The 27,344-nt window shown below is 44.3% G+C and overlaps 1 protein-coding gene across 1 annotated transcript; it reads right to left on the bottom strand.

Annotated features, from left to right (window-relative positions):
- Positions 1-4,931: 4,931 nt before the first annotated feature.
- On the bottom strand, positions 4,932-27,284 carry LOC122375307 (protein spaetzle 5-like). Its single transcript, XM_043354617.1, has 8 exons — positions 26,895-27,284; positions 11,494-11,604; positions 8,386-8,534; positions 7,624-7,716; positions 6,904-7,101; positions 6,314-6,393; positions 5,728-5,851; positions 4,932-5,202 (listed from the first exon to the last, which is right to left on the bottom strand). Exons 1-8 carry the CDS (start codon positions 26,901-26,903, stop codon positions 5,040-5,042), a joined length of 927 nt encoding a protein of 308 aa, XP_043210552.1. The 5' UTR covers positions 26,904-27,284; the 3' UTR covers positions 4,932-5,039.
- Between the last annotated feature and the right edge of the window lie 60 nt (positions 27,285-27,344).

Consider the following 27,344-nt stretch of genomic DNA (forward strand, 5'->3'; position numbering starts at 1 on the left):
CCGTTTTCACGATGGGCTATCCGGCGAATGCACCCGATTTGACCAAACCTGCACCTAATTTCTTTTACAGCAAATATCTTCATATTACGAATTTATTTCAGTGTTTTAATCGATGATGCTTTCTGATAATATGACAAAGCAGGCATATAAGCAATTAGTGCAACCCTAGCTGATAGCTGCTAAGAGACACACTGAACCTGATTTGACCAAATCTGCACCTGATCTGCACCAGATGTGCATCAAATGTGTACCAGATGGCTGTCGTGAAAACGGCTACACCTATCCAAGTTTTCAAGGCATAAAAACAGGTTTGCAAGGAATTTATCATGCGAGTAGCTAATCTCGGTGGCTTTTGCGCTAAACCTATGTTTCAGTCCAGTCTTCAGGTACGCACATTGCACGAATCAACACAACGAATCCGTCAAAACACAAAACACACCTACTCGCATGCACAAGTTTCATAAACAGAAGCTCAAACATTCCCATAAAAACATACGCAGGCACGTGCCACGCGCACAAGGGCAAAACACATCAGTCATCTGCGGGGCCTCGCCCTACTGCCGGCCAAGGTCACAGAGACCCCCTACCCCTCCCCTGGGGGTGTTTGTCCCAGACGAGGGTCAAAGGTCAGCATTCTGACCCTCCGAGGAAGCACCTGTGGCAGCGGCGGTGGCGGCGGCGGTGGCCCCGCCCCAAATATGGGTCAACGAGACGGGGAGAAGGCACGTGCTTCTTGCAGCAGAGAGCCTTGACGTGGGAATGAATAGCCTTCAAGAGAGACTGTAAAAAGTAATGAGCGCTCTGACTTGGGAGAAATAATAGAAAGAAAAAAAATCGGTGAAGTTGTATGGCCCGATCTGAGCATTTCGACAAACAAAATACTTTGATGAGATTTACTTACGCACACATTATTTTTCTGCATTTCGTTGCTTTTGCCAGTAGATAAAAACATCAAGCAAGCACAATGAGGCTTCCAGTTGCATTGCACGCCGAATATGTTCAAATCAGGTTTGGCTGACTTGTAACAAAAATGATTAGACCGATCACTGTCCAATTTACTTCAATGCTCCAATGCTTTCTTAGCCTCTACAAGACGTTTTACTCCTGTGAACTCGGTAAAAATGCTAGCTATTCTCTTTACTTTCTCTTCTTCCATTGTCCGTCAGGGTTTGGAATTATGTATGCAGTTTGTGTTGACACTTGACACCTGGTTTCGTCTGAGTTTTCCAATACTCGAGGACTGAACTCAACAAACTAAGCCTGTCATTTATGCGGCTGTCACTTATCAGCTGCCAGTTGTTGACAGTCATCCGTCAGCTATTCAAGGAGAAAGAGAAACCCGGGCTGCCAAACGACAACCGGGCCCTGCTTCAAGGCACGCCGCTGCAGAGCGCTGAGCTGCGCTTCAGTATTGGTGCGACGCTTGAGGAAAATTTGCCTCGACGGTTCAGCGTTGCGAGCGTCGGGGTTTGTTGACGTTTCCATGGGAACATAATACACCGCTACGTGTAGCGCACTATAGCTATGTGCCATGAAACAGGGCCCGATGTCGGTGTCAAACAAACTGGTGTATTGGACAAGAAGTCAAAGGGATGGGAGGACAAACCGACAGACGGAATCCTAAGCGACCAACAGACGGTGAAACGTAACTATGGGGCTACAGAACAACAGAAAGTAACGAAAGAACATTACAGTGGAGCGACGGAGCATCAGACGGATAAATCCACAGACAGTGTACCAGCCACTGATGGATAGATACGGACCGAACGACTACATGACTTGCAGACCGACAGGCCGACAGGCTGACGGGCCACCAGATCGAATGTCTTGCAAACGGATAGACCCGAAATTTATTGCTGCATGTTTTCGTTAGTGTGACTGTATGACGCCAGTAAATGCACTTTTTCAGAGCGATTCGAATACTGGGGAAAAAGAGCTTCATTTACTTATGAGCTTGGTCTCAGGACTGGTAAAATGAAAAACGGATAAAATTGCATTATGACAAACGACAGGCAGACAGACATACAGACAGACAGACAGACAGGCAGAAAGTTCAATTCTTACCTCATCATGAGCATCCAACTGGTTCTCCACGCTAGTTCATAACTCCTTTCCTCGGCCTTTCACTGAAGTCCACCTAACTCTCGGTCACTCTATCGTCACTCTGGAACTCAACTCGCACTGCTTTGGACACTCAGTAAATACGAGGACTCGGGCACTATATGATAAAACACCAGTCAGTGACGTTTCCACCGCCTTCACAGGCTCCTGGCCAGTCAGGACTGTTGTTGAAGGTACTTGTGTGGCTCCAACACCTCTCAACACTTGAGAGACGTGATTATTATTCCACAGTACAATTCGAATTGTGTGGAGAAGACAGCACTTTTCAATGCACTAGCAAAATTGCAATGTCACAGCGACTGCCAGGCCAATGCTTCCGTATGGTTCAACGCTGCATAGTCTGCTAGCACTTGAAGGCTTATAGACTGCAACCCACACCACACGCTAGCACCACGACGGGAGACTTCAACACAATATCAGGCGCTAGCACAGGCCGCACGGAGACTTCAACGCCCGGCTGCGCGCTGTCCGGGGACTGCAGCGCAGCACACTACAGTAGCACGGGCTCCGCTGAGGTCGGCGGCCGGGCCGGGCGGGGCGAAAGCGATCGGTCCAAGCGAAAGTGGCGGAGCTGGGCGGGCGCTCGACCGGTACAGCCTCTGACAAAGTCAGGGATGCATGGACCGTGTACGGTCGCTGACAGTGAAACTGGCACAACGCGTGCCGCTAGTGTGTTGAGTGTATGGTGTCCGTATGCATAGGCGGCAGAACGGGGAGGGCACCGGGGCACCGTGCTCCCCCTTTAATTTTGGCATTTTAACATTAGCCCTATGGGCGTTGCATGGAAAGAATGGGACCAAAAGTTGGCAGTGCCCCCCTTCCCCTTAATTGAAGGTGTTCCGCCGCTACTGTCCGTGTGTGTATTTTTACAATTGATTAAGATATAAAATGTTGATATTATTCAGTGTGCCTTTAGTCGCGTCACTTATTAAATATGAATAATTCATAGTCATCATTTATACCTATGAAAAAAATTCAAGGAACTGAGTTTGACCGCTGTATAAAGAATTGCCCCCATCAACCGTCAGAGATAGCTGTCATCGCTGACGAGTTTGCCACAAAATAAACAGTTCAAGCAAATCTCACATATCTCACAATTTGAAATCCTCGAAAATTATACCTGAGCACTGTGCTTGTTCTTTCAAACTGTTCTTATGCTACTGTGGCAAGTCCAGAAGCTGCAAGTAGCAGCTCAAGCTGAAAAAGAAAAAGATCTGACGACGGATGGGTACTGGTAGAGGCGGCTCTATACGTAGTCTGTAGCATTTCTCCCTCATGCGCCACAATAGGTACTACAACACTAGCGCCACACTGATGCCTACTCTGGTTCCGTATCTAAGCTCACTGAAGTAGATGTCGCCCCAACAGGACTGCAGAGTAGGAGTTGGCGTGGCGGTCGGAGTCGGCCGGAGTCGACAATCCTCACAGGAGTCGAAGTCGGGTTGGAGTCGATTTTGGAACTGCCAGAGTCGGAGTCGCAGTCAGAGTCACCGAAACATATCGACTCCGCAGTCCTGCCGCCCCAGGAGATAGGATACCTCCCGGATTGTGTGCGTCTACCACGTTCACAAGACTTGCATGACATTGAAGCATACATTTAAAGGGACCCTCCCACCTTAACATTAGTTTTGAGTTGAGATAGCCAAGTTTGCGGCCAGGCTCAGAAACCACCATTTATCCTGGTCGCAACCCCCGCAGCTTTATGGTGTTCAAGAAATTTCTTCCCTTTACTTGCAGGGTGGGACCAGCGTGGTCCCTATCTCTTAACCATTACGGGAATCTGATGACGTCATCAGGCTTTCGAACGTCCGTTAAATGTTTGACTAAAACGTTTTGTAGCACGCGGTGGTATATGCTGCTTTGCGCGCAACAAATGCCGCACTTTCAAATAAAGTCGCTAGGAACAGCGGAGATCCCAAAATGTAAACAAAAGTAAAAGTCTAATATCTTGAAAACCGGTGAATATTTTTCGATGAAATTTGGTAGATATTCGTTTTTGCTCTTTCTGAACCGAGCGACATCACTTTCATGCCAATTCATTAACTTTTTTTGAAGGTGGGAGCCGGGAGGGTCCCTTTAAGCTTTTTTTCCACATACCGTTCCACTAGAGCAAGTCGTAATTTTTACGATGCTTCGATGGCCGCCTCTTCTTACTCAGTGTGGGCCCTGGCCGGCCGCCATTGCTATTTCAGTCGAGAACTGAACGCTGCCCATTGTTTCTCGCTAAGTAGTTGGCCCAGGAGCTGAGTTAGATATCAGGCTCGCTGAAATCCCGAACGGTGTGCCGCCACGGCGGTACAGCCGAGACTGGGACAGGCCAGTGAGCTGTGTTTATGTATACATATGTTATTGCACACTACAGTGCACACCACAAGGTATAGGTCTGCTCCAAAGAAGCTATACTCATTTTCGCATGTCGGGCGATGGTGAAGAGGACGAGTGTTCTTTTGTGTTCACTGGACATGTCCTGTGTTTGAATTGCCCGGCCCGGAACAAAGACTGTAAAATTATTCAGGAACGAAGATACTCCTGCAGCATTGATGTGAGGGATTGTGACTGTCAGTGCTCAGTTGCTTGCTCAGTTGTATCTCTGCTGTTATGCGGCGACTCGAGGGACACCCAGCGCCACCACGGCAACCTAACTTCGCCGCCTAGCGGCCGAGGTTTGCAACAGCATGATTGACTCGACGGACGGTATATCTGTTTGCCTCTGTCTTTATAAACAGTGCTGCTGGCCTAGTGCAATTACCAAGTCCAAAAGAATAGCGTTATCTTGCAATCTTGTCAATAAACTAGGAACAAACACACACTTCCGTAACCGTTTTATTTATTCGCCGTCCTAGCAATACTCTTCATGCAGTGCAGTTCATTAGACCGTCGTATTCTACGTCAGTGCTTCACAACCCTATAGTCTAACGTTACCGAATTTGACAAACACAGCAGTGAGGCAGCCAGTAGATGTCGGTGTACATCTGAGAACCACTGGGGTCGAGGCCGACCAATTTCTTCTGCACGTACTGTTGTTGACAGGAGGCCTCCATTCCGGCGGGTATTGTGCACAGACCTGAGCAGCGGGATGACCTGGGGAGGGACACGGGCGGGTCGGTGGAGTTGATACCTTTGATACCAAACGTTGCAGAGAACTATTTGTGAAATTAAGGATGAAATAATAAATTACAAAAAGTTCATGTTTTTCGATCTTAATGTAAGTTTAGAATTAATAAATTTCACAGTTTATTCCAATGTTCATACATTCATAACTATGGTGCTATTTTACATTCACATATATCTTCCGCCGCGCACAATCTGAGAGCAGAGTTAGCCCCCTCCTTTTGATGCTTTATTTTACACACAAGCAGCGTTTGGTGCACACCGGCTGGGTGTAAATCTAACTCCTCGTATGAGTGCTATTTTATGCTCACAAACAGCGTTCGTCTCTATCCGGGTGTTATTTTATATTCACATGTACCGTTCTGTGCTCACCAGGCTGGGTGTATATCTAACTCCCATTAGGCGTCAGTGTAATTTTACACTTACAGGCAGCGTTCGGTGCGCACAAGCTGGGTGTATATCTAACTCCCATTATAAGTATTATTTTACACTCACAGGCAGCGTTCGGTGCGCACCAGCTGACTGTACACCTGACTGTCGTCGTCCTCATCGTCCACGTTGATTACGTATCTCCATTCGCCGCGGCTGTTGAGGCCTGCCTTCGGCATGACGAATTGCCCTGGAGAAACAAGGATTCTTATGTCAGTCGCAGTGCTACAACAATTCCGTACAGTACAACAAAACAATGCTATTACCGTCAGCTGACAGTTACGATACTAGCAATTTTGTTAGCTACACCATCTCATATGACGTCCAGTGGCGGCGGAACACCTTCAATTAAGGGGGGGGGGCAATGCCGACTTTTGGTCCCATTCTCTCCATGCAACGCCCATAGGGCTAATGAATGATCAGATCAAAGGGGGGGGCACGGTGCCCCGGTGCCTTCCCCGTTCCGCCACCTATGATGACGTCATTAGTACCAACCAATGGTGGGACATAGTCAGGAATCTCTCGTGACATCATTGGTTCATACCTACCAATGGTGGGGCATAGTTGAGGGTCTCCCGTGACGTCATCGCTACCTATCAATTGTGTGACGCAGCTAGTAGTCTCTCCGTCTCGTGACGTCATTAGTACCTACCAATGGTGGGACATAGCTGGGAGCCTCCCGTGACGTCATCTGCCTGCCTCCTCGGTCGACGTTGAGAGGTGAAGCTGTAGCTGGAACATAGACAAAAATAACTATTTTCTTACAACACCGTGCACTGGTGGAACAAAAGCATCGTAGCAGAGATGCCAGAAAATGCGGGCGTTTAACGAGCCCACCATCATAATAATTAAAAGCACAACATCCTGAGGTAATTTGCAAGCTGGTGTCACAAATGCATCGCAGAGACGCCTCTAAAGAAATCGTCGAAAACGTCTTAGATGAAGAAATTTTAGATTAAACTTAAAGGTCTCATGGCTTAGCTTGTATCATAAAGGTGCTGTTTCCTCGCAGTTTAGTTGACTTGCTACGTGAAAATTTTGGCATGAAATGACATTTTTATGGACAAATGAATAAGGAATATTGAGTCAAAAATAATGTAACTGCCTCATTATGCTTTATAAATGCTCTTATAAAAACTTATAGCAATGCTCTTCACATAGATATTTATCAGGCGAAAGACGATTCTGTTTGCAGAGTTTACACTGCTTTTTAAACCAGTGACGTCAAACATCTGAACTCACCCCGGCTCGTCGTCATCCTCGTTACGCCTCGCAGCAAACAGCTGAGCAATAGACTGGTTCGACCCAAACCGTCTGCTTTTGGCGGGCTCGCTGTCATCCTGATCGCTGATTGGTCGACGCCGGCCGGCGGCGTCCCGTGATTGGCTGAAGCTGCGGCGGCCGTACTTTCGGCGACCACGCCTCCGGGAGGGCGTCTGACTGAACAGAAAGAATTCAGAAGGACAGCTGGTAAGAATCATGGCATGCTTTGTGGTGTAAATGGATTTTTACTGCTACCTGTGCCAAGCTTTTGACCATGTGAATGTCAAGGCTTGGACTAAGCAATATTGCTATTACAAAGGGTTGACATTTATTTTGTAATGACACCTCTAGGCTCTAGGCATATAACTATATTTATTTTTCAGGAAAAGCAATTATATGTGATAAGAATCTATTCGTGTCTCTCTGAACACATCCCATGCTCTTTTCGGGAATTCGGCGTTTTTTAATGAATGTACTTATCCGTCGTCGTTAAAGGGTAAGATTAACAGCGTAAGGATTAGATGTTTCTTCTTAAACACCATGCTTCTCTCTCTCTCTCTCTCTCTCTCTCTCTCTCTCTCTCTCTCTCTCTCTCTCTCTCTCTCTCTCTCTCTCAACTCTCTCTCTCTCTCTCTCTCTCTCTCTCTCTCTCTCTCTCTCTCTCTCTCTCTCTCTCTCTCTCTCTCTTCTGTAACTCACGAAGGAGTGCTGGTCAATGTTTCAGACTTTTCACTAACGAAGACGGATGACAAGTCGTACTTCCACTGGGTCAAAAGGCGACGAATGACGTCACTGGAATGCAACACAGGGAAATGACGTCAATGGTGCGTATGAAACATACCAGGGCTTTTGGTCGCGGATGCGTCAGTGAATGGCTGGCTGAGATAAAAAAAAACAATTAAGCTGTTTGGAATGCTTGATGAATTCATAGTGAATTTATATAATGGTTTAGGCAAGTACATCACCAAAATACAGTATAGAACATTCAAAATACTATTTTATTATCCTTAAGTATGGTCGCCTACGTTGACTTTTGGTGATTGATGAAATGTTTTCACTGTAAACTAGGAAATAACTTATGTTGGGTAACTGATGAACGGGAAAGCACACCGGTGATCCATGAACACCTGACATTAGATTTAAGAGTACTATCTCACTCGAGATACGCATTTATAACACCTGTGACAAACGCAATGCGGTTATTTCACCTCCACTACACACAGTAACACAATAAAATGCAATACAATACACAGAACCATTTCTGACAAAATAACGGGCATCCCACCTTCATACACACGGTAATCTCACCTCGGGAGCGCACGTTAATCTCACCTCGAGTAAGTACACGGGTTTATCACCCCCCCCCCCCTGGAACACACGTTAATCTCACCTCGAGTAAGTACACGGGTTTCTCACCCCGGTACACACAAGTTTCTCACCTCGGGTAGACGGGCACCTCACCTGGGGTAGACGGGCACCTCTGCACAGTAGGTTAGTCCCCCGCGGGCACAGCGGGGACTCTTCCCGGGCGGTGCCGGCTGGTACAGAAATGTACCGTTATGGGGTACGGTACCGAACGGACCAGAGTGACTCTCTGGTACGTACTCCTCCTGGAACAGGTACACGGAGGTGTACACGGAGGTACACGGAGGTGCATATTAGAGATGTCAATCGGATACCAACTTTTTGGTATACCGATACCAAACCGACACCAACTTGGTATCTGGTATTTCAATCCTAATGTGTTTGGTATTTTGTTGATACTAAGCCCTCACTAATGTATAAGAGGCTAATAAATCGGTAAAAAATTGGTATTTCCCTCAGTTTCCCAAGTTGGTTTGGTTTCGGTATTTTCCCGTGGTTTTGGTTGGTATTTGGCTTGGTATCGGTATTCCGATTTTCCGTAATTGACATCACTATAGTCCATTTTTCTTAAGTTTGCCCCTCACTGTAAACGTCTCTTTGAACACAGCACGAGAATTGCTAGCTGAATTACTGAGAAAACTGGTAAGCGCACATTGTATTGTAGATATGAATAATATTTTCAAAAATAAGTTTTAAACACCGACGATTTAACGTTATGTTAAGCGCCGTGCTATTTATTTATTAGTTCAGACATAATTCCTGAGAAGTCGTCTATCTCTGTGGGGCTGTAGGTATTGGCAAATACGAGCTACGAGTCTGTGAAATAGTAAATAAATTTGATGAAATTGATCGTCTGTGAAATCTGGTCAAATCATTGTGCGTCATCCAGTTTTCTCAGTAATTCAGCTAGCAAGTCTCGTGCTATGTTCAAAGAGACGTTACCGAAACTTACCGAAACAAAGAAACTTAACCCGCGCCCTGCTGGGGGGGTGTTTGAACACCCCCTTGTGGTTTTTCGTGAATATCTCAAAAACGGCGGCGCGGAGCGCCGCCGTTTTTGGTACACCTTATCACACATTAATTCTACACATGTTGTAAAAATGTCAGACCAAGGTCATTCAAGGTCAGGTCACCAGGTCACTTGAAGTGACCTCACCTCATAAAACGTTTCAATGTCTGTCATAGCTACACCGAGTGACCGATTGCTTTGAAACTTTCAGCGATTGCTAAGAGCAATAGATAGCATGTACAAAATGTATATCTCAGAATTTTATTATCGATGACCTAAGGTCAGGTCAATTTTGCGACCTCCCCATTATAAGTCAATGGGAGAAAATTGAAATGCGCCTCTTTTGGACGAAAGACATTATAAACACTCCCAAACACTGAATTACAATTGGTTTAGACACACTGAACATGAAAATGGTGTCTGTGACCCCTGTTTATGCTCTGAGGTCATCTTAGGTCACGAATGGTATCTAACGGTTTTTCGCAAATAACTTTTGATAGAGGCATGCTAGAGCGATGAAAACGCCTTAGATGTGTTCAGATCCACGATACGGATCGACTGATATGCAACATAACCCTTTCCGGTCAGGTCATGACCTTGACCTGAGGTCAAATTTTCAAGTTGACCTTTCAAGGTCAAGCTATAGTTAATTCGATGTGTCTTGACAAGAGGAACACGATGCCGGTAAAAAAAAGCTCGTACAAGGCTTGGGTCAAAAGTTATTGCAGAAAAACTGTTTCCGAAAAAATCGGTTATTTTTGCAGTTTTTGCCCCCTGCAGGCAAAACCGCTGACGTTAGGTCAAATCTGAGAGAATTATTCAAAAAGGGCGTTAATAGGGCTATCGAATGCGCTTTTCTGCGGCGCTGTAGCTCTATTGGTTCCCAAGTTATGCGTTGGCTTCTTGGAAATTGTCGACATTCGACCTGGAAATCGGCGAAATTTTGCCTTCAATGACCTCTGATGACCTGACCTTTGACCTGACCAAAAAATTGACCGAAGTGATTTCCTCATTATTTTTGACGCATTTTCGAACGCCGCCTTCCGCGTATCGCTATGTGGCCCAGGAGCCGAGTTAGAAGGGGGGGGGTGTTCAAACACCCCTCCCCCCCAGCAGGGCATGGAAATCCAGGACCCCCAGCCGGGCGCGGGTTAATCAATATGTTCACAAAGCAATTACGTAATCAGCTGTTACTAACAAGTTCAACTAACACCTTATTGATGTCGGTACATTTGTGAAATAACTGGTGTCGGTGATGTCATGGTTGATGCGATTTAGCGCTGGCATCTTTCGAATATATTCTTTGAGTTTTCAATTCCATGCTGTTTTTTGTTCAGTGACGTAATAAACAAACTTTGCATCAACACTTTTCTGCTCGGTTGATTTTCTTATCTTATTACTTTTAAATTTCATTATAATTATATTCTTAATTTTGTTGTGTGAAATAAGCGATCTTCACTAATTAGGGCAATGCTAGATCATGTTGAACGAGTTCAGGAAAAGTGATTTCAAGTTCCGCGGCCAAAGAAAGAGAGGTTTACACGTGTTATCTTGTTTGAGGCGCAGTGCTGACCGGAATATCGTGTCTAACCACGCGCTACAAGGAAGTTGAATGAAAGTAAACTATGTTGTTACATGAGATTTAACGCTAGAGCCGATGTATGCGACTACATTCCGAGCGAAACAACTGTTAAAAGAGTGCATACCTAGCTACCCCTAGACAAAAAGTGTTTTTATCAAATATCGTAACTGGGTTGTGACTTTACTAGGCAAGAGTACACGGAAATGGGGAAAAATCGCAAAAAAAACAGCAAAAAAATAGCACAGGAAACGACGAAATATTAAATCAAACTAAAATACAACATGCCGCGTACTGTAACTACAGTGCATAACCTTTCTTCGATCCATTTAATACGCATATGCATAAATCATTTGAAGAGCTTCATGAGTGACCGAATGATATTAAATCCACATATAGATTATTATAACGGCATTATTATATCAAATGCATTGTCATGCTTATATGCTTTACAGTATGCGTTTGAACAGATGTGAGATAACAACAAAAGACGTGATTTTGAAAGAAAATTGATGAGTAGTAGACACATAGATAGTGGAATATTTTTGTTCAATTACTAAACTACATAGTAATGCAGCACACCTTTTGTCTGACACGTGAGAAGCTCACATCTTACCAGTTTGATGAAGTCTGCCAACGTGTTGGCGAGGGTGGCCTTCCAAATTAAGCTGCAAATCAGCAGCCACAGGCAGGATGTCCGCCTTCGCAACAGCGCAGCACAGCTTAGCTGAAAAAGAGGACAAATAAGAAATAATTTGTGGACCTTATGAAAATGTAATTTAGTGATCCAAAATAAGATGAATAATTTTCATAACACAAGTCGATGTGTAACAAAATACGTAAAATTCACCTCTCGCACAGTTTTCATTATCGTTGAGTCATCAAGATAGTGCGATCTTATCAGTCAAGTGTGTGATGTCGCGTTACCAATGTGGTTAACTTCATTCAGGTCACCTAGATTGGGTCACGTATGAGCATCGTCCATATGCAAGCTCTCTCTCTCACTCTCTCTGTCTCACTCTCTCTGTCTCTCTCTCTCTCTCTCTCTCTCTCTCTCTCTCTCTGTCTCTCTCTCTCTCTCTCATTCTCTCTCTCTCTCTCTCTCTCTCTCTCTCTCTCTCTCTCTCTCTCTCTCTCTCTCTCTCTCTCTCTCTCTCTCTCAATTTAGATAGAATATACCTACTGCCGAAATGACAAAGCGAAACCAATGACAAGCACGATTAGAGCGCATTAAGCAGGCCCCTATCCCTATTGTTCGATCGGGCCATTCCAGATTATCATAATAATTTGATGAATCCCAGGGGATAAAGGGCACATGACCATGATGCAGGGCACATGACACTCACACGACCACAGCTAAAGTCAACTAATGGAAAAATATACCTCAAGAGACCACATACCTAGTACTGTCCGTTTAAATTAAAGAGACACCGAAGTGCATTGAAAGAAACAAACTGCCTACTGTCCCTGTCGCCTAAAGAAACGTCCAACAGTGTCCCTGGCTCGACAGACCTTGACTTTAGCCACTCGTGACTCGACCGAGCTGCTGTGTTATCACCACCGGTAGTCCCTGCAGTCTGCAAGTGCAGTCCCAGTCCGTCCCCACTCCCCTCCCCGTCCGTCTCCACACCCCTCCCCACCACCACTCGTACACGACCCGTTCCGCTCGTGCGCACACAGCCAGGGGTACCGCGGGGGGTCAGGGGTGGAAGCGGTCAGGTCAGGGTGGTCCACCGCTATAGTGATTCGCACACAATACCGGAAATTAGCATTCGTGATCACGAGTTGTTCATGTGATCGAGATGTGATTGCGGGGTGTTAGGGAGTCGTGCGGAGCGCTCCGGAGGTTAGGGATTTACAGCCTGTGCAAGCAGAACGGACAGAGATTAATGGTTTAGTGACGTAAGGAGGGGTAGGGGAAAAGGTTTACAAATGCGTAGAAGAAAAGTGAGCATGTGTGCGTGCTGCATGTTTTTACTAGTGAAGACACGTTCCATGCCTAAACGTCTGTTTTTTTTTGTTGTTGTTGATTTTATTGTTCTTGTTGTTCTTGTTGTTGTTTTGGTGTTGCATTTAAAGGAAAGTGGAGCAGAGCAAACATGAAATGTTGGAACCAATAATGGTATATTGGCTTAGTGGAGACAACGATAAAAATACCATGTTGGATACGCAACTGCAGCGAACGGGATAAGCTGGTGTGACTGAGAAATTGGAAGGAACCTGGCGTAAGAACGAAGCAGAAGGGGAAAATTGACGGTACGAAATAGCACGACCATGAATTTGAAAGTAACGAGTAACTTTTCTTTTCAAAAAATCGCACCCGTTAGTTTGAAATTATCATATATTATCTTAGTTGAATCAATTTTATTGGTAATAAATGTGTACTGGGTTATTCTATGGATGCAGTTGCTAAAATGAAATCAAACACTCATTCGAGCTCATTGCAGTGTTCGATGACTTGCAAACTGCAGACAGGTGCAGACAGAGAGCATGATTTTTCACGGCTACCGGCTCTGGTAAGTGGCTTTGTGCACCAAATGATGAAGGTCATCCGTTCAGCGATTGCAGGTGCGATACGGGATGAAATCTGATCAGTCGGAGAGTACAAACAGAATCGATAGATGTGGTAACAGATAATCGCGGCGGTGCTAGGAATGGTGCCAACTGGGCAACTGTGAGTAGGAACGTTTGTGAACTATAATTGGATTTGATGACTAATACGATGAGCTGGTGTGTCATGACCTTTCTCTATTTTCTACCCCGCTGCAAAGCTGCCACGTCACACTTCTACGCGGAGCCCCGAGAAGGTTAGCAAAGTTAGGATCCATGACTGAGTATGTCTATGAGTAGGTAGGTACTTGCAAGAGTGGCCCGAATGCATCTGTATATATTGTATATTGCGTGGTTGCGGAGAAGCTGGTGTACATATGTGTCCATGATCGACAAACCATAAACCGGTCTCCGTTATTTGCATGTTTTTTTTTATTTCAAGCGATTCCAATGGTCACCGTCTAACCTATCACCATACATTTTATACATGCTACAGATAATTCCAGCCTATAGCCAGAGACCTGTCTCATCATTCGGGTCTGCTGCCATGCTCCAGAACATTGCGTGAAGACACTGAGTTTCAACAAAATATAGGCATCATTTAAATACCGAGCATGCATCTTGTGACTACTGTGAAAACATCAGATGTTCGGTTACATATGTCGGCTGGAAAATGATCTCCAAGAACTATTACATAAACACGATCAGTTAAATTGGCAAACATTAATACGAGTGTTTCTTTCCCTTGATTAATACCATTAACACAAAATAACCAAACAAATTTATGATGATTTACAAACTGTGATTGACGTAATGGCGTCCTCATTTTTATTCGCGTTTTCATTACATAGATAAAAAAGATATCGTCCTTGGACTTTGGTATAAGATGTAAATCGAGAATAACGATACCAAAATATCAACAATAAATTCAACGATTCTTATGCCACGATTATCATCCTTCCATGGGACTCCACGGCGCGACCAAGGTACACCTACTGTATGACAAATTGTGGCTTGTAGATGACAAAAGTGTGATGGTATGGGTGGTATGCTAAGAGAATTAGGCAGCTTTTTTTAGCTTAATTCGTGGAGCTTGGTAAGAAGTGAGTGGCAAGGGTGAGGATAGAAGAGAGAGAGAGAGAGAGAGAGAGAGAGAGAGAGAGAGAGAGAGAGAGAGAGAGAGAGAGAGAGAGAGAGAGAGAGAGAGAGGCTCATAATTCACATCAAATAATTTACCGTTTTTGCAAATGCATCGCTTATACCGGCGCTCATTCGTACCCAATAAAATCTCGGAATTTCCTGACTATTCCCCGCCAGTAAATTCACCACACCATTAACGTCCCGGGCCGTCCCACAAATGCCCAGTCACTGAGCATAAGTGTCCACCGAGTCATCGTTTTTCGCTCTTGAGCTTCTTCCCAAACGCCACTGAGGTGGGGATCCATGACATCTGAATTTATAAAGGTCAGCTGAGAGACTCCGTTATATCTGTTCCTAGTGTCCGTCCTTGTCTCGTAAGATTCAATTAACGACAATTAACGAATTAATAACATGTGAAGAAAAAAATGATCAATCTAAACCCCTTGCTCCTGACGTATGGCTTTTAGGTGGTTGGGATTTGCTTTGAAATGGCCTTAGATGACTCATGCCAGGGTACATAAATTATTGTTCCCATGAGCTATGATGGAAAATAATGTTTTTATTTATCTTATTTCGAATAACGATTTCGATTTAGGCGTTTAAATAAATTCATGATTTGAAAATATTTTCCATAAAAGTTATTTGGTGCAGATTTGGTCAAACTAGGTGCAGTTGCCACTTGCCAGATTGCCCGTCGTAACGGCTAATATACACGAATGATAAAAAGTGAGTCGTCAGGAGATCATCGGAAGACAAAAACAAAAATCAAGTCCATTACACCGAATACTGCGATTGTAAAGCATTCTAGCACCATATATTTCCAGTAAAATGTAACTGTACTTAGCCTCTATATAACTTCCGTGCGATGCGGTGCCAGACAGCTCGCTAGGTGTCCTTGACGCACTAGTTTTGTAGTCCGGCAGTTCCGGCACTTAAATGGTGCGTGTGCGACCCCCCCCCCCTCAGACAGAGGGGGGGGGGGGGGTTCAGACGTCACTACCGAGCACGAGCTCCAGGGGAGGGGGAGGGGAGGGGGTCACGATATACAGTCTGGACACTCCAATGCTGCAAGGGAGGGCCAAGGAGGGTTTAAACAGGTGCGATGGATTTATCGGAGATAGATCGTGGATTTATTGGAGATAGATTGATTGATTGATTGATTGATTCATATTTTATTTATAGAAGCATTTTCACAGTCATACATTTACACGGATTGGTGCAGAAGCGACAAGCGCTTATCTCTAAGCACCTCTCCCAGTTCCCTACAAGGTAGGAGGCACGACCACCGCCCCCGACCGCCCAGCCAGCAGACCAGAAGCAGAGCCGCCCGTCGCCAGTCCGCCTATATTATGCTTAGAGAAATTACTTCCAAAAGCGTGCTTTTTATATGAACCTACCAGTGCCAATGATATAATTTTGAATGGCCCTGACCAGTTCCCCGCCGCCGCCGCCGCCAATACCTTGACCCTCTAGGAGAATTTCGAGTTGTCTTCTAAAAGAAAAAGCGTCAAAGTCGTGGAATACAGTGGAGACAGAGTTAAAAAGAAGCGTCCGTTCGTCAGCGTAAAGAGGGCAGTGCAGCATAAAGTGACGTGAGTCCTCCCAAGGATGACCGCACTGACAGGCCGCATCTTGGGTGTCCTTAGATAAAACTGTGAAGAGGTGTGCTTTTAGGGTGGACATGTGCAAACGAAGTCTAGTGTGGAGAGTGTTGCCTAGCTTGGATCCTGAGGAGAAGAAAGGGTTGGGCTGGGGACAGAAGTGCTGTCTTACTTCATTGGAAAACTTAGAGCGTGATCGGATCTGACGAATATGTTCGGGGAGGGAATTCCAGGATCTGGTAGTTTCAGGGATGAAGGATCGCTGGAAACAGGATAGGCGGTTTTTCGGGAGCGTGAGCAGTGATGAGGTGCGGAGGTTACGTTGAGTCGAGTCCTGGCGCGTCGGCGTGATTAGGTCTGTTACATAGGCAGGAGTTGATGGCGGTGGATGGCGGAGTTGATGGAAAAATGTCAGTCTGTGAGTCAGTCGTCTTGTCGTCAGTGTTTCCCACCCCAGGTCCTTATGCAACTTGTCAGTTGGAGATCTGTAAAGGGCACCAGTCACTAGTCTCGCCGCTCTGTACTGTAGTTTTTGGAGTCTGAAGATGTCTGAAGTCGTCAGGTGTCCGTCGTACACTATGTCGCAGTAGTCGAAAAGTGGTCGAATGTAAGTAAAATAAATGTCATTTAATACTTGTCTTGGCAAGTATTTAGCGACAGGATAGATAGGGCTAAGTGCTCTATTTACTTTAGTTACAACTTTGTTCACATGTTCGTGGAAGCGTAAGTCAGTCGAGAACGTCAGTCCTAGATGTGTGTGGCTAGATGAAGTTGGAATCCGTTCACCTCCAAAAGTCAGCTGTAGTGTCTGTGTGTCTTGTCTTGTGGTGAATGTCTGCTGCTGTGTCTTTTGTGGGCTAAAATGAATTCCCCATTTATCGCCGAACTGTTTGATGACATCGAGGTCGCGCTGGAGAGACTGCTGGTGTTCGAGTGAATTTCGCGGGTGAGAGGAATAAAGAGAGGTGTCGTCAGCAAAGAATAAAATTTGGTTTTCAGTTAAATTAGATAGATCATTAAGGTAAATAAGGGCTAAAAGGGGTCCGAGGACCGACCCCTGGGGGCAGCCAGCCTTAATCTTCTGCCAGTCAGAGAATGTGTTTCCTATTCGCACTCTTTGTGTTCGATCAGTAAGATAAGATTTTAACCACTCCAAAATGGCTCCAGAAATGCCACACTGCGCTCTGCACTTGTATAAAAGACCCTCATGCCAGATTCTGTCAAAATATTTTGAAATGTCAAGGTACACGGCAGTAAAATCTTCGTTGTTGTCCAGTGATAAAAACAATTTGTGTGAGAGATAAATCAACTGCATTTGGGTACTATGGCCTGGCCGGTAGCCACTTTGCTTATCGGAAAGGATGTCATTTTCCGATAGATGTTTGTATATCTCCTTAAAAACTAGTTTTTCAAGAATTTTGGAAGTGCATGATAAAAGACTAATTGGGCGATAGTTGGTGGGTTCTGAGTTTGAACCTTTATTTTTGAAAATGGCAGAAACGTTGGCCTGTTTCCAGATTGTAGGGAAGTACCCTGAGCTGAGGGATTTATTAAAAAGTTTCGTCAGAGGTTCATAGATAAGTACAGCACAGAGCTTTAAAAGTTTACTTGGAATTTTATCAGGCCCTGTAGATTTGTTTGCATCCAAGGAATTTAAAGCTCTTAAAACATCTGGAGCTGACACCTGAATATGATTGAGGATTGGGATACCAGTGAGGTTGGGTGAGATCTGTGGGGTAGTTAGGTTTAATGTGTCAAGATGAGTTTGTTGTGCAAAATAAAAATTAAGTGTGTTTGCCTTTTCCAAATCATTTGTTGTTAGTGTTCCCTCTGTTCCCATAAGGGGTGGAATGGTTTGTTGTTTGCTGGTCCCAGTCATATTTTTCAAAATTTGGTGATATTAACCCGCGCCCAGATGGGGTCTGCCGAGCAACGCGGTCTGATGGGGGGGGGGGGCATTTTGGCCCCCCCCTCAGATCTCGAGAACCACGCAACATAGCGACAAGCGGTAAACGGTGTTGGATAGCCCCAACAGGGAACTACCTTGTGACCCAATTTCATTGACCTCGGTCAAACCGATGACGTCACAGGTCAGGTCAAAGGTCGAATTTTCACCGTTTACAGGCATTTCAAGAAATGCGTTGTAAAATCGTGTAAAATGCATTTCATTGAAAATCATCGATGGGGAAATGTTCTTCAAACACATATTTTGCTATTTGAGGTCACTGATACCAGGTCAGGTCACAGAGGTCAGGTCACTGGGGGGTCACAATATGAAAGTGTCGTGTGATACATGTTTTATGGTCCATTTTACATGACAAATGCGATTATGTGGGTCAGACAGACTTTAGGGCCAGCTTAGGTCATGTTTTGGTCAAGGTCAGGTCAAGGTCAGGTCAAGGTCAGGTCAAATTAGGTCAAATTTCAAAGTTGATATTTTTGCATAAAATGGGTATCGATTCGATGCAGCTCGTCACGGGGAGTTCAATGGTGGTCTCCGTTTTGCGCTACGAGGTCTAGAATTGCTAAAAATTGAGTTCAAAAATTTGACGTCATCAATTTTTAACAGTTTTTTCGCTATAACTTGGCCAAAAAAAGAGATATCGATCTAAAATTTGGTATGTATATCGAAGAGCGCAGGGACTATCACATATATTCCGGTTTTTTCGAAATTCGAAAAATTTTTGGAAATTTTTTGAGTTTTTCTAAAAAAATCAATTTTTTTGATTTTTGGGGGTCAAAATCCAAAAATTTCAAAAATCTGAGATAGCAGTTTTGTAGCACCGTTTTTTCTCTACACAACCACATAAAGAACTTTAAAATTGCTTGTGAACTGTAGAATTGGTGAGCGTTTCAAGATGTCATGTTTTTTGCTCATTTTTACTCGAACATGACCTCAGTTTGACCTCAATAACTCCTGACCTGAGGTGACCTGTGACTTGAAATTTTGTGTGAAGGTGTCAAATTGATGTCCGGTAAGGTACCCAAAATTTGGCGGCGCTGCGCGCCGCCGTTTTCTCGCTATTTAAGAAAAACCACAGGGGGGGGCCAAAATGGCCCCCCCCCCCCCATCAGGGCGCGGGTTAATGTATGAGTTGATGTATGAGTATGAGTATGAGTAATGAGTGATGTAATGTATGATGTATGAGTTGTGGGATACTGATTGAGATCTAGAGATATTGATTAAATAAATGATAAAAAATATAGACGCTAATGCTTGGTAAACCCAGCCCAGACTTCCTTATTTTTGTAATGAGCTCTTTGTTCATAAAACGTTTCGTTGAATTGAAATGATGAATTTTTTACGTCGGATAAATGATCGATATCGGCTCCATAAGAGATGAGTAGATTAGAGATGTCAATCGGATACCAACTTTTTGGTATACCGATACCAAACCAATACCAACTTGGTATTTGGTATTTCAATCGTAATGGGTTTGGTATTTTGTTGGTATCATGAACCCTCACTAATGTATAAGAGGCTAAGAAATCGGTAAAAAGTTGGCATTTTCCTCATTTTCCCAAGTTGGTTTGGTTTCGGTATTTCTCCACGGTTTTGGTTGGTATTTGGTTTGGTATCGGTATTCCGATTTTCCGTAATTGACACCACTAGAGTAGATACAAGTTACTAATTGATGTGGTTGCTCATGCTCGTGATAACGCCATGTAAATGTTGGCTTCACATGCGATGACTCATGTAAATCTCATTGCGTGATTATATGTGATGTCAATTAGCTGCACACATAATAAGGGAACCTGAGCCCTCGCCCGGTGGGGGAGTGGTCGAACGCCCCCCCCCCTCCTCGGTTTTCGCGAATAACTCGCGTAAAAAGCGGCCGATCGCGACGAAACTTTCAGTATCCGGAAAAAGTAATAATAGAATTATAATAGTGCCGATCAACCAATACTTATGTTCATTGCTTTGTTCTATTTGTTCACCCCTATGTACTCGTTCAATTCGTTCGTTCGTCCGCATTCATGCTCGATGAATCAGTTCGTCATTAGGAGGACCACAAAACGATATTGTTCATCTATTGCTACGGACGAGTCGATGTTATGCCGAGGTGAAACATAATGTTATGATGTGAATGAATGAGGTATGAATGAAAGAAGTTATGATCGAGATTCGAGACGAAGCGATGCGAAAACGAATGAATGAATGAATGAGTATACTCGAATGAATCAATCGATGCAGTACAAATAATCGAGTCGATATACACGATAAACGATACTGTGTTCAGAATTAAGGTTCGAATCAAGGTTGGCATTAAACGAGAGTGTTCCCCTCCTCGGTTGGGAGGGGAACACTCTCGCAAATTTATCACTGCTTTTGTAAGCTCGAGAAACTGTACTCGCGCTCTGATAATGGTAATACCGCTGCGGGCGGTGACATCTATGATGCATACAAGTCTATTCTAGAGTAGTAAGCAAGGGATCAAAATGGGTAAAATACGGCGATCACAGAGGTGCACAAAAAGCCCAGCCTGTCTCCTACACGGTCTCCGATGGCTCTGGTTTGTCTCACCGATCATCTTTAGGTATATCCAAGCTTATCTATGCTTTCAAGTAAAGCTGGTTATATTACATTAGAGTTATTCATATTTACAGGACGTAAACGCTATTTCTGAAGTGTGTTTCTTTCTGAAGCTATCCGCAGATATATCGTCATTTTTTAAGAAGCCGACAGACATGCGGTTATGCACTGCTTTGGGCAAAGTGCGAGGCAGGGCTTGGTACACCTCCACCTGAAATGCATACTGGTGGTGTATAAATAGACTAGAGTGAGGCGGTCTAGTTGTTGACTGTGTCTGGAAACACTGGAAAGTCAAGAACTACCCTAATGAAACCATAGGGACGCCCAATTAATTCCTCTCATCCAATGAGGGTTCAGTTCCACATGGACCAGACGGGCGTCCATCTGCCGTCCCATAGCGTCTCCCGTTTAGTGGGGCAGTTACTACTTGGCGGGCTGAAGGTGAAGTGACCTAACGCTGCAGTGTGCGGTGCACATCAGTGTTTCTGTTTAGGAATCTGAAACTTTAAGGAGTGTGTAACAAGTTTTTTTCCTGGATCAACATTACTTCATTTAGGTAAGAAAACATTTGAGGACGATTTTGCAATATTTGCTAATGGAACGAAGCCCATTAAATTGCGATGGAATACCTATCATATTGAGAAGGACCACAAACTTTCAGAAAACGTTTTGACTGTAGGCTTTAAGAAGCATCCTTTTATAATCCATCGCTGACTACATATATAGTGCAATGTATACACATTTCACGTGCATCGCTAATCTCTTCTTTAATACAGATCCTGGTATAATTTTTTTATTTAGCAAACCTCAGCTGTCATGTAAAATTTTCACGACGCATTCATACATTACAGTTTAGAGGCAGATAAATCCGATATTGCTGTTTTCTGCGCGGATCTGTGAGGTCGGTCCCTGCCATGGATGGTGTGAGACCATCCATGCTGCCGATCGTTCGACGCGCTAGTTTTATTAGGGGTTATATGACCGAAGGACATCGACGGCCGACGGAAATGCCTCGCCTGGCGGGGACACCAATGTGGAACACGCTGCCGGTTTTTCCGAAGTAAAACTGGAGATTTGCTAGACAAAGTTAGACTGAGTGAAATTAAAGGTAGTGTGCCACCTTTGAAAGATTTCCCATTTTATTTTTCCTAGGATAAGAAGCTTCTGTTTTTACCTAATATCGCAAAAAAAATCAAAAATGGGCCTGGAATAGTGCCTTTTTCGCCTAAAAGTTTATCGGTTTTTAGATATGTATAACAACTGTAGTGGACTCACCTGCAAACAGGCGTCGGCAACAATCGCGAATGCGGCGCACATGTGACAATAAGCAAAGGTCATTATAGTGTTACGACCATATGACGTACGGGAATGAGTTATCAGCTGTCTAATCGTAGACAACACAATGTCGAGCCTTAAACTGTAAGCCTATATTGGTATTGTTTCTTTTATTTGGCTGTCGAACATTATTTATGGTTTGAAATATGATTTTATGTAAAATAATTGATATGAAAAAGCCGTCTCATAAGTTATGACCCCATTTCACCACACGCAAGTGGCAGAAATGACAATGATCAGCTGACGCATTTTTCTTGGCCGAAGTCAGAGCGCGCAGCCCGACGCACCACCACCGCACCACAAAGTATGAGCAGAAGCCGCGCCCAAAGCCAGGGCCCCGGTAACGTGAGGTAGCCGAGTCGGGGCAGCGTGCGCTGACCCAAGCCGGGGCCGCAGCTTTGGGCGCGGTCTACCGCATCCCCGCGGGCAGCCCCGGGCTATCACATGACACCGGGAGGACGCGCGGCTCCGGCTTGGGTCAGCGCACGCTGCCCTGACTCGGCTACCTCACGTTACCGGGGCCCTGGCTTTGGGCGCGGTCTACCGCACCACCTAACAGGCGTGTTCGAAACCGCAGGAGCTGATGATGAACGGGTTTATCGAAACTTGATTGGATGAGCATATCGGTAATAGCGATTTCAGTGTGTGCATTTATTGTTCATAGTGGTGTGAAATGTGGTTGGGGTACGACCGACAACCCGTCGGGGCGAATTTCGCACTGGGGTACTCAAAATTTGAAGAATTTAAGACGTTTCCATGAGTTTTGAAGGTATGGATAAGTTCTAAAAATCCGGTTCTCCTTATCTGGGCCATTAACTCCATACGGTCCAGGAAAGCTGGCACACTACCTTTAATGTACTTAGCCATATGAAAGCAAATGTTTGACAGAAAGTAAGCGGCCATTTTGTCGCTGCTGGAGACAACTGCCGGAAAGCTAACAGCATTCCCGCAACATCCAATTTCTCATCGATACGTATCAAATGAAGCAGGGCAGATGGCCATATTATTTTTCTTAGGATGTCGGAATATAGCAACATGTTAAAATACCAAAAAAGGTGCATTGTCCTTGTTCATAACACAGCCTTTGTTCTGGGTCTGTGCCTTTGGATGGATCTCATGTAGTGCTTAAAATCTTAAGAAAAATGCACTAAGTATCCATTTGAATTATTACTTATGCCAACATGAATTGTAGAATTTGTTGTCAAGTCTAGATGTGTTTCCTCCACTCTCAATGACTGATAAAAATGTTTTGCTGAGTAATGTTTTGTAATCTATTAATTTCTATGCCAGTGGTGGCTCAAATATCCTGTTATAGCTATGCAATGTCTAATCTTATATTGTTTAAATAAAGTTAGGCAAATTCAACTGGAATTATGACTGTGATATTTGAAATATGTCATCTGATTGACCTTCATCATGCCTACATATAGCCTGGGCATTGGGCAAGGATTATGTCAAAAATGGCAAGGCAAGAGGAAAATAGAACAACTCAGATTGTATTGCCACTCCTTTAGTCAGAGAATGAGGACAAGTTATAAGCAAAAAGCACCTACATGTCTTATCTTGAAATCAATGTCAAAGCCTACCTGACAACTTAGTATGGTCTCCCTCATTTTAAAATAATGCAATGCATTAGGTACTGGTACATTGCTCTGTGTGAAATATATGGAGAACTTCACAAACCCCATTACAAATCAGTTTTATAAGCTTGTGCTTCAAATTGCTGCTTCCCACACTAACTGAAAGGCCTTTGAGCAAACTCATTAGCAAACTCCATGTCATCATATCTTGATATTGAGTAAACATGTTGACTACTTAACTGACCATTTACATTTTTCTATATTCATATCATTCACAATTCTACACAGACCTGTAGACAATTCATGACACATTTTCCACCCACAAAATTATTATATACACAACTGAACACAAAGCATATGCTGAAAATAATCACATATCTCTGTTGCCTTTTTGCTATATACCTGTCTATAAAACATGAATAATTTGATGTTGTGAGCCTTGTGCCCAGATGAATGTTTGTGGTATTGGTGTTACAACAAGGAAATTGAAAATTTGTCATGCAGCCTAGAGAAGTTATACCTAGGTAATGTTCAAAATGAAGTGAGATGCCTTCAATTACTAAAACTCCAGTACATTGAAGAGCCAATATTCTTTTGAAGGAAATTATCACCTATTTACATTAAAGCTAGATAGGTAGTTACCTGCATGCTAGCATCTCTCAATGTTGTCCTTTATCATCAAAATGAATGGAAACTTTAAAAAAAGTTGAAGTAATCAGATAGGATAGGTAAAGCAATTTCACAATTCAGTTAATAATCCTTCACACCTTTGTAGTTGTTTCTGAAAGCCACTTCAATTGCTTGCCACACTATTTTTTCCAATATAACTGCAGATAAATGAATCAATTGGCTTATCTAATATCTACAGGAATATGTGACATAAGGACACACGATTTTTAGCATGGGTACCCAGTTTTCAGTTCTTAGCATGGATACCCAGTTTCAGTTCTCACCAAGCCAATTAGGTTGGGTACCTACCTACTTACCAGCACCTCCACATAATCGCTCCCCAAAATGCCCCCTGCCACGAACCTCTTATGAAGAGTTTAGAAGTGCAGGCTGCAGATTTCCGGCCCATGCAGAGTTTTCATTTCTTTGGCAATTCCTTAACTCCACTTGGAGCTCACAACCTTATATTACCACACTATCACAAAATATAATGTGAAGTCCTTTTGCTTTGCTTACACTCCTTACACTGCACAAGACACACATCCACAGCACAGTACAAGCAACTGAAGGAGCTGTTCACTGTTACAATTATCTTTCAAATTCAACTGACACCGATAGCTGGTTACCACGCAACGCGCTAGCAAATGGCGTCAGCTTGTCCCACGAATGGCGGTTGCTATGGAAACCAGCTGACGAAACTTAACAGAACCCATTTTCGAACAGGAGTTTTGTTTTAACTGATAGGCGCCCAAAGAATTTGTGCGCCGTTTTTCGAAACATGCCCACCACTTTCGCAGTTTTTCTTCCTACATTTTACCTACACGGTGTCTCATGAGACACAATGTTAATCCAATGGGAACTGTCTCGTGGGTGTCTCATGGAGGAGATTTGTAGGAACTGTTTTTGAAGACACGTTAAGAAATTAAGAAATGGAATGACCAAATCCCGTTGACAGCTGATTGTACCGACCAATTGCTACCAGTTAGCTGTTTTTATAGTCATTTTTGTACAGAAAACACAAACTGAAATCTGTCTCGCGGCTGCCCTCTTCGGCTCTTTCCTGTCTCCTACATTGTAGGCAAGTAGGAAGGTTTGTGCACCTCTGGGCGATCACATGCAGCGCAATTCGTCGTTCTCGTCAGGCCGCGTCGGCCACGTCGTATGACACCGGGCCGTGTCGCACTGGCGAAGTCCCGTCCAAGACTGTCGGCATGTCGGGCCCCCGTCCGTCTCAGCCCCCAAGGTACGCAACACGTGGGCATGAGAACCAGGACAGGGGCCACATGACACGCACATGTGCGCTGGCGCGGGGGACCGACCGCGCCGAGCGCCGGCCGTCTTTGCCCGCTAACACTCTTACTTCAATAAAATAAACTGTTCTGAACTGAAGTGAACTGATAAAAAAGGGCAATGTGTATATAGTAAAAACATAAGCGTGGATGCACTGGCACTAGAAGCTTCAAAAAGTAAAACTATACACAAATAACTAATTGTGGTTGCCGCATTATGCTAGCAGTTTTTGCGCCATATCCTAGGCTGTGGTAATAAGCATTGATACCCTTTCAATGCCTAGATGTTGTTTAGTTGCTAATTTAGGAAAAAATAAAAATGCAGCTGTGAGTCAGATGCAGCTGCTGTTTTTCTGCCGTGCAACACGTCCTTGACACAGTTGGCCGCAACGCTGCTTGGATAAGCAGGTAATTATGTTGGTTTGTCATTGGTTGATGTGCCGGTGCAAATCAAAGAACACAGATAAGAAGTTGCATCATATCAGATATCTATGGGTTGACATTTTCTAGTCTAAGTACTAAATCCTGATCAGTTACAAATAATCTTCAGAGTGCAGCATATGGGTAAACCTGCTGTAATCGGGACTCGGTGTTGCACTTGCATGCTGCAATGCCGGGAGAAGACGAATACAATATAATAATCAAGGCCTATTATAGAAAAAAAGTGACAGAGGTGTTGCGATCATTCCGTTAGACTTAACATCATACACAGACAAAATGGTTAATGGTCACTTCTTTGAAACAATTTACGACAAAATATGCATGCAGACTCATCACGCTGAACCGACTGAGATATTTTCAGTAATGAAATACATAGAACAGTATTGGCTCGATTGGGTGTATCAGGGTGCACGAGCAACGAGGCTGCATCGCGCGAAATAGACCAGTGGCTCAACATTGTGCGCTAATATTGGAATGTTGCAGACACACTGCATTGACATTTATGACCTTCAGGTGTCGGACGAACCCACCAGTAGCAATTAATTTCGGCGACAGTCCCAAATTCGGCGGATTTTTACGCCTACAATACAGGGCAGCCGATCTCTATCTTATATTACTTTTTCCTACCGTTTCCTGCCGAGTGTCACGACATGACTTTTCTTCTTTAGTGGCACCCCGCGTGACTGGCTACTGTCCTTAGCGAGTTAGTGCGCCGTTATACGCCGTCAGGAGCCATAATCAGCTCAGTCTGTCGAACAAAATCAGCGGGAACGCCTCCGCAATCGCCCGGTGGCCTTCTAGATGATGACGTCACCAATCAGTGACGTCATTTGTTACGAGCTGGTGCTGCAGCTGTCAGAAATGCACAGTAAACTCACCTGGATCATCCCTGGTGATGTGAAGTTGGCAGACGTCCAAAAATCTTCCAGGCACTCGTCGTTACACTTGTAATTATTCAATGAACCGCAGTAGAATGAATAAAAACAAAATAGCCGTTCTTAATTTTGCATAATCACGAAATCAAATTTGGATAATTTTGGTATTTAAATTTATAAACAAATACCACGCGACAAGAGTTCAGTGCAGTGAAATTACCACTGCAACTAACTTTACTCTGTGCAGTCCAGCAGGCACCCGACAGAGCCTCCCGGGCTAAGGTGGTCCGTCTCCCCGTATGGGAGGCCAACACGGGGGCTGTTCACGGTCGTACAGCCAGGGCACGACTGAGCTGGTGCGGGCCATTGCAGGCAGGTTGACCATGATGAGTCACAGCGTGGGAGGGGGGAGGGGTGCTGGGGGGGGGGCAGGGGAGGGGAGGGAGACACAGA

This window comes from Amphibalanus amphitrite, unplaced genomic scaffold (assembly GCF_019059575.1).
Source record: "Amphibalanus amphitrite isolate SeventyFive unplaced genomic scaffold, NRLGWU_Aamphi_draft 001814F_arrow, whole genome shotgun sequence".
Classification (NCBI taxonomy): domain Eukaryota; kingdom Metazoa; phylum Arthropoda; class Thecostraca; order Balanomorpha; family Balanidae; genus Amphibalanus; species Amphibalanus amphitrite.

Bases quoted from the DNA above. Each gene is read 5' to 3' on its own strand.
- LOC122375307 (XM_043354617.1), bottom strand. The intron at 8,535-11,493 runs GTAAGATGTGAG...TACCTGTTCCAG, and splicing joins TGGCAGACTTCATCAAACTG to GAGGAGTACGTACCAGAGAG. The intron at 5,852-6,313 runs GTAGGTACTAAT...TTGTTTCTCCAG, and splicing joins CCAGCTATGTCCCACCATTG to GGCAATTCGTCATGCCGAAG.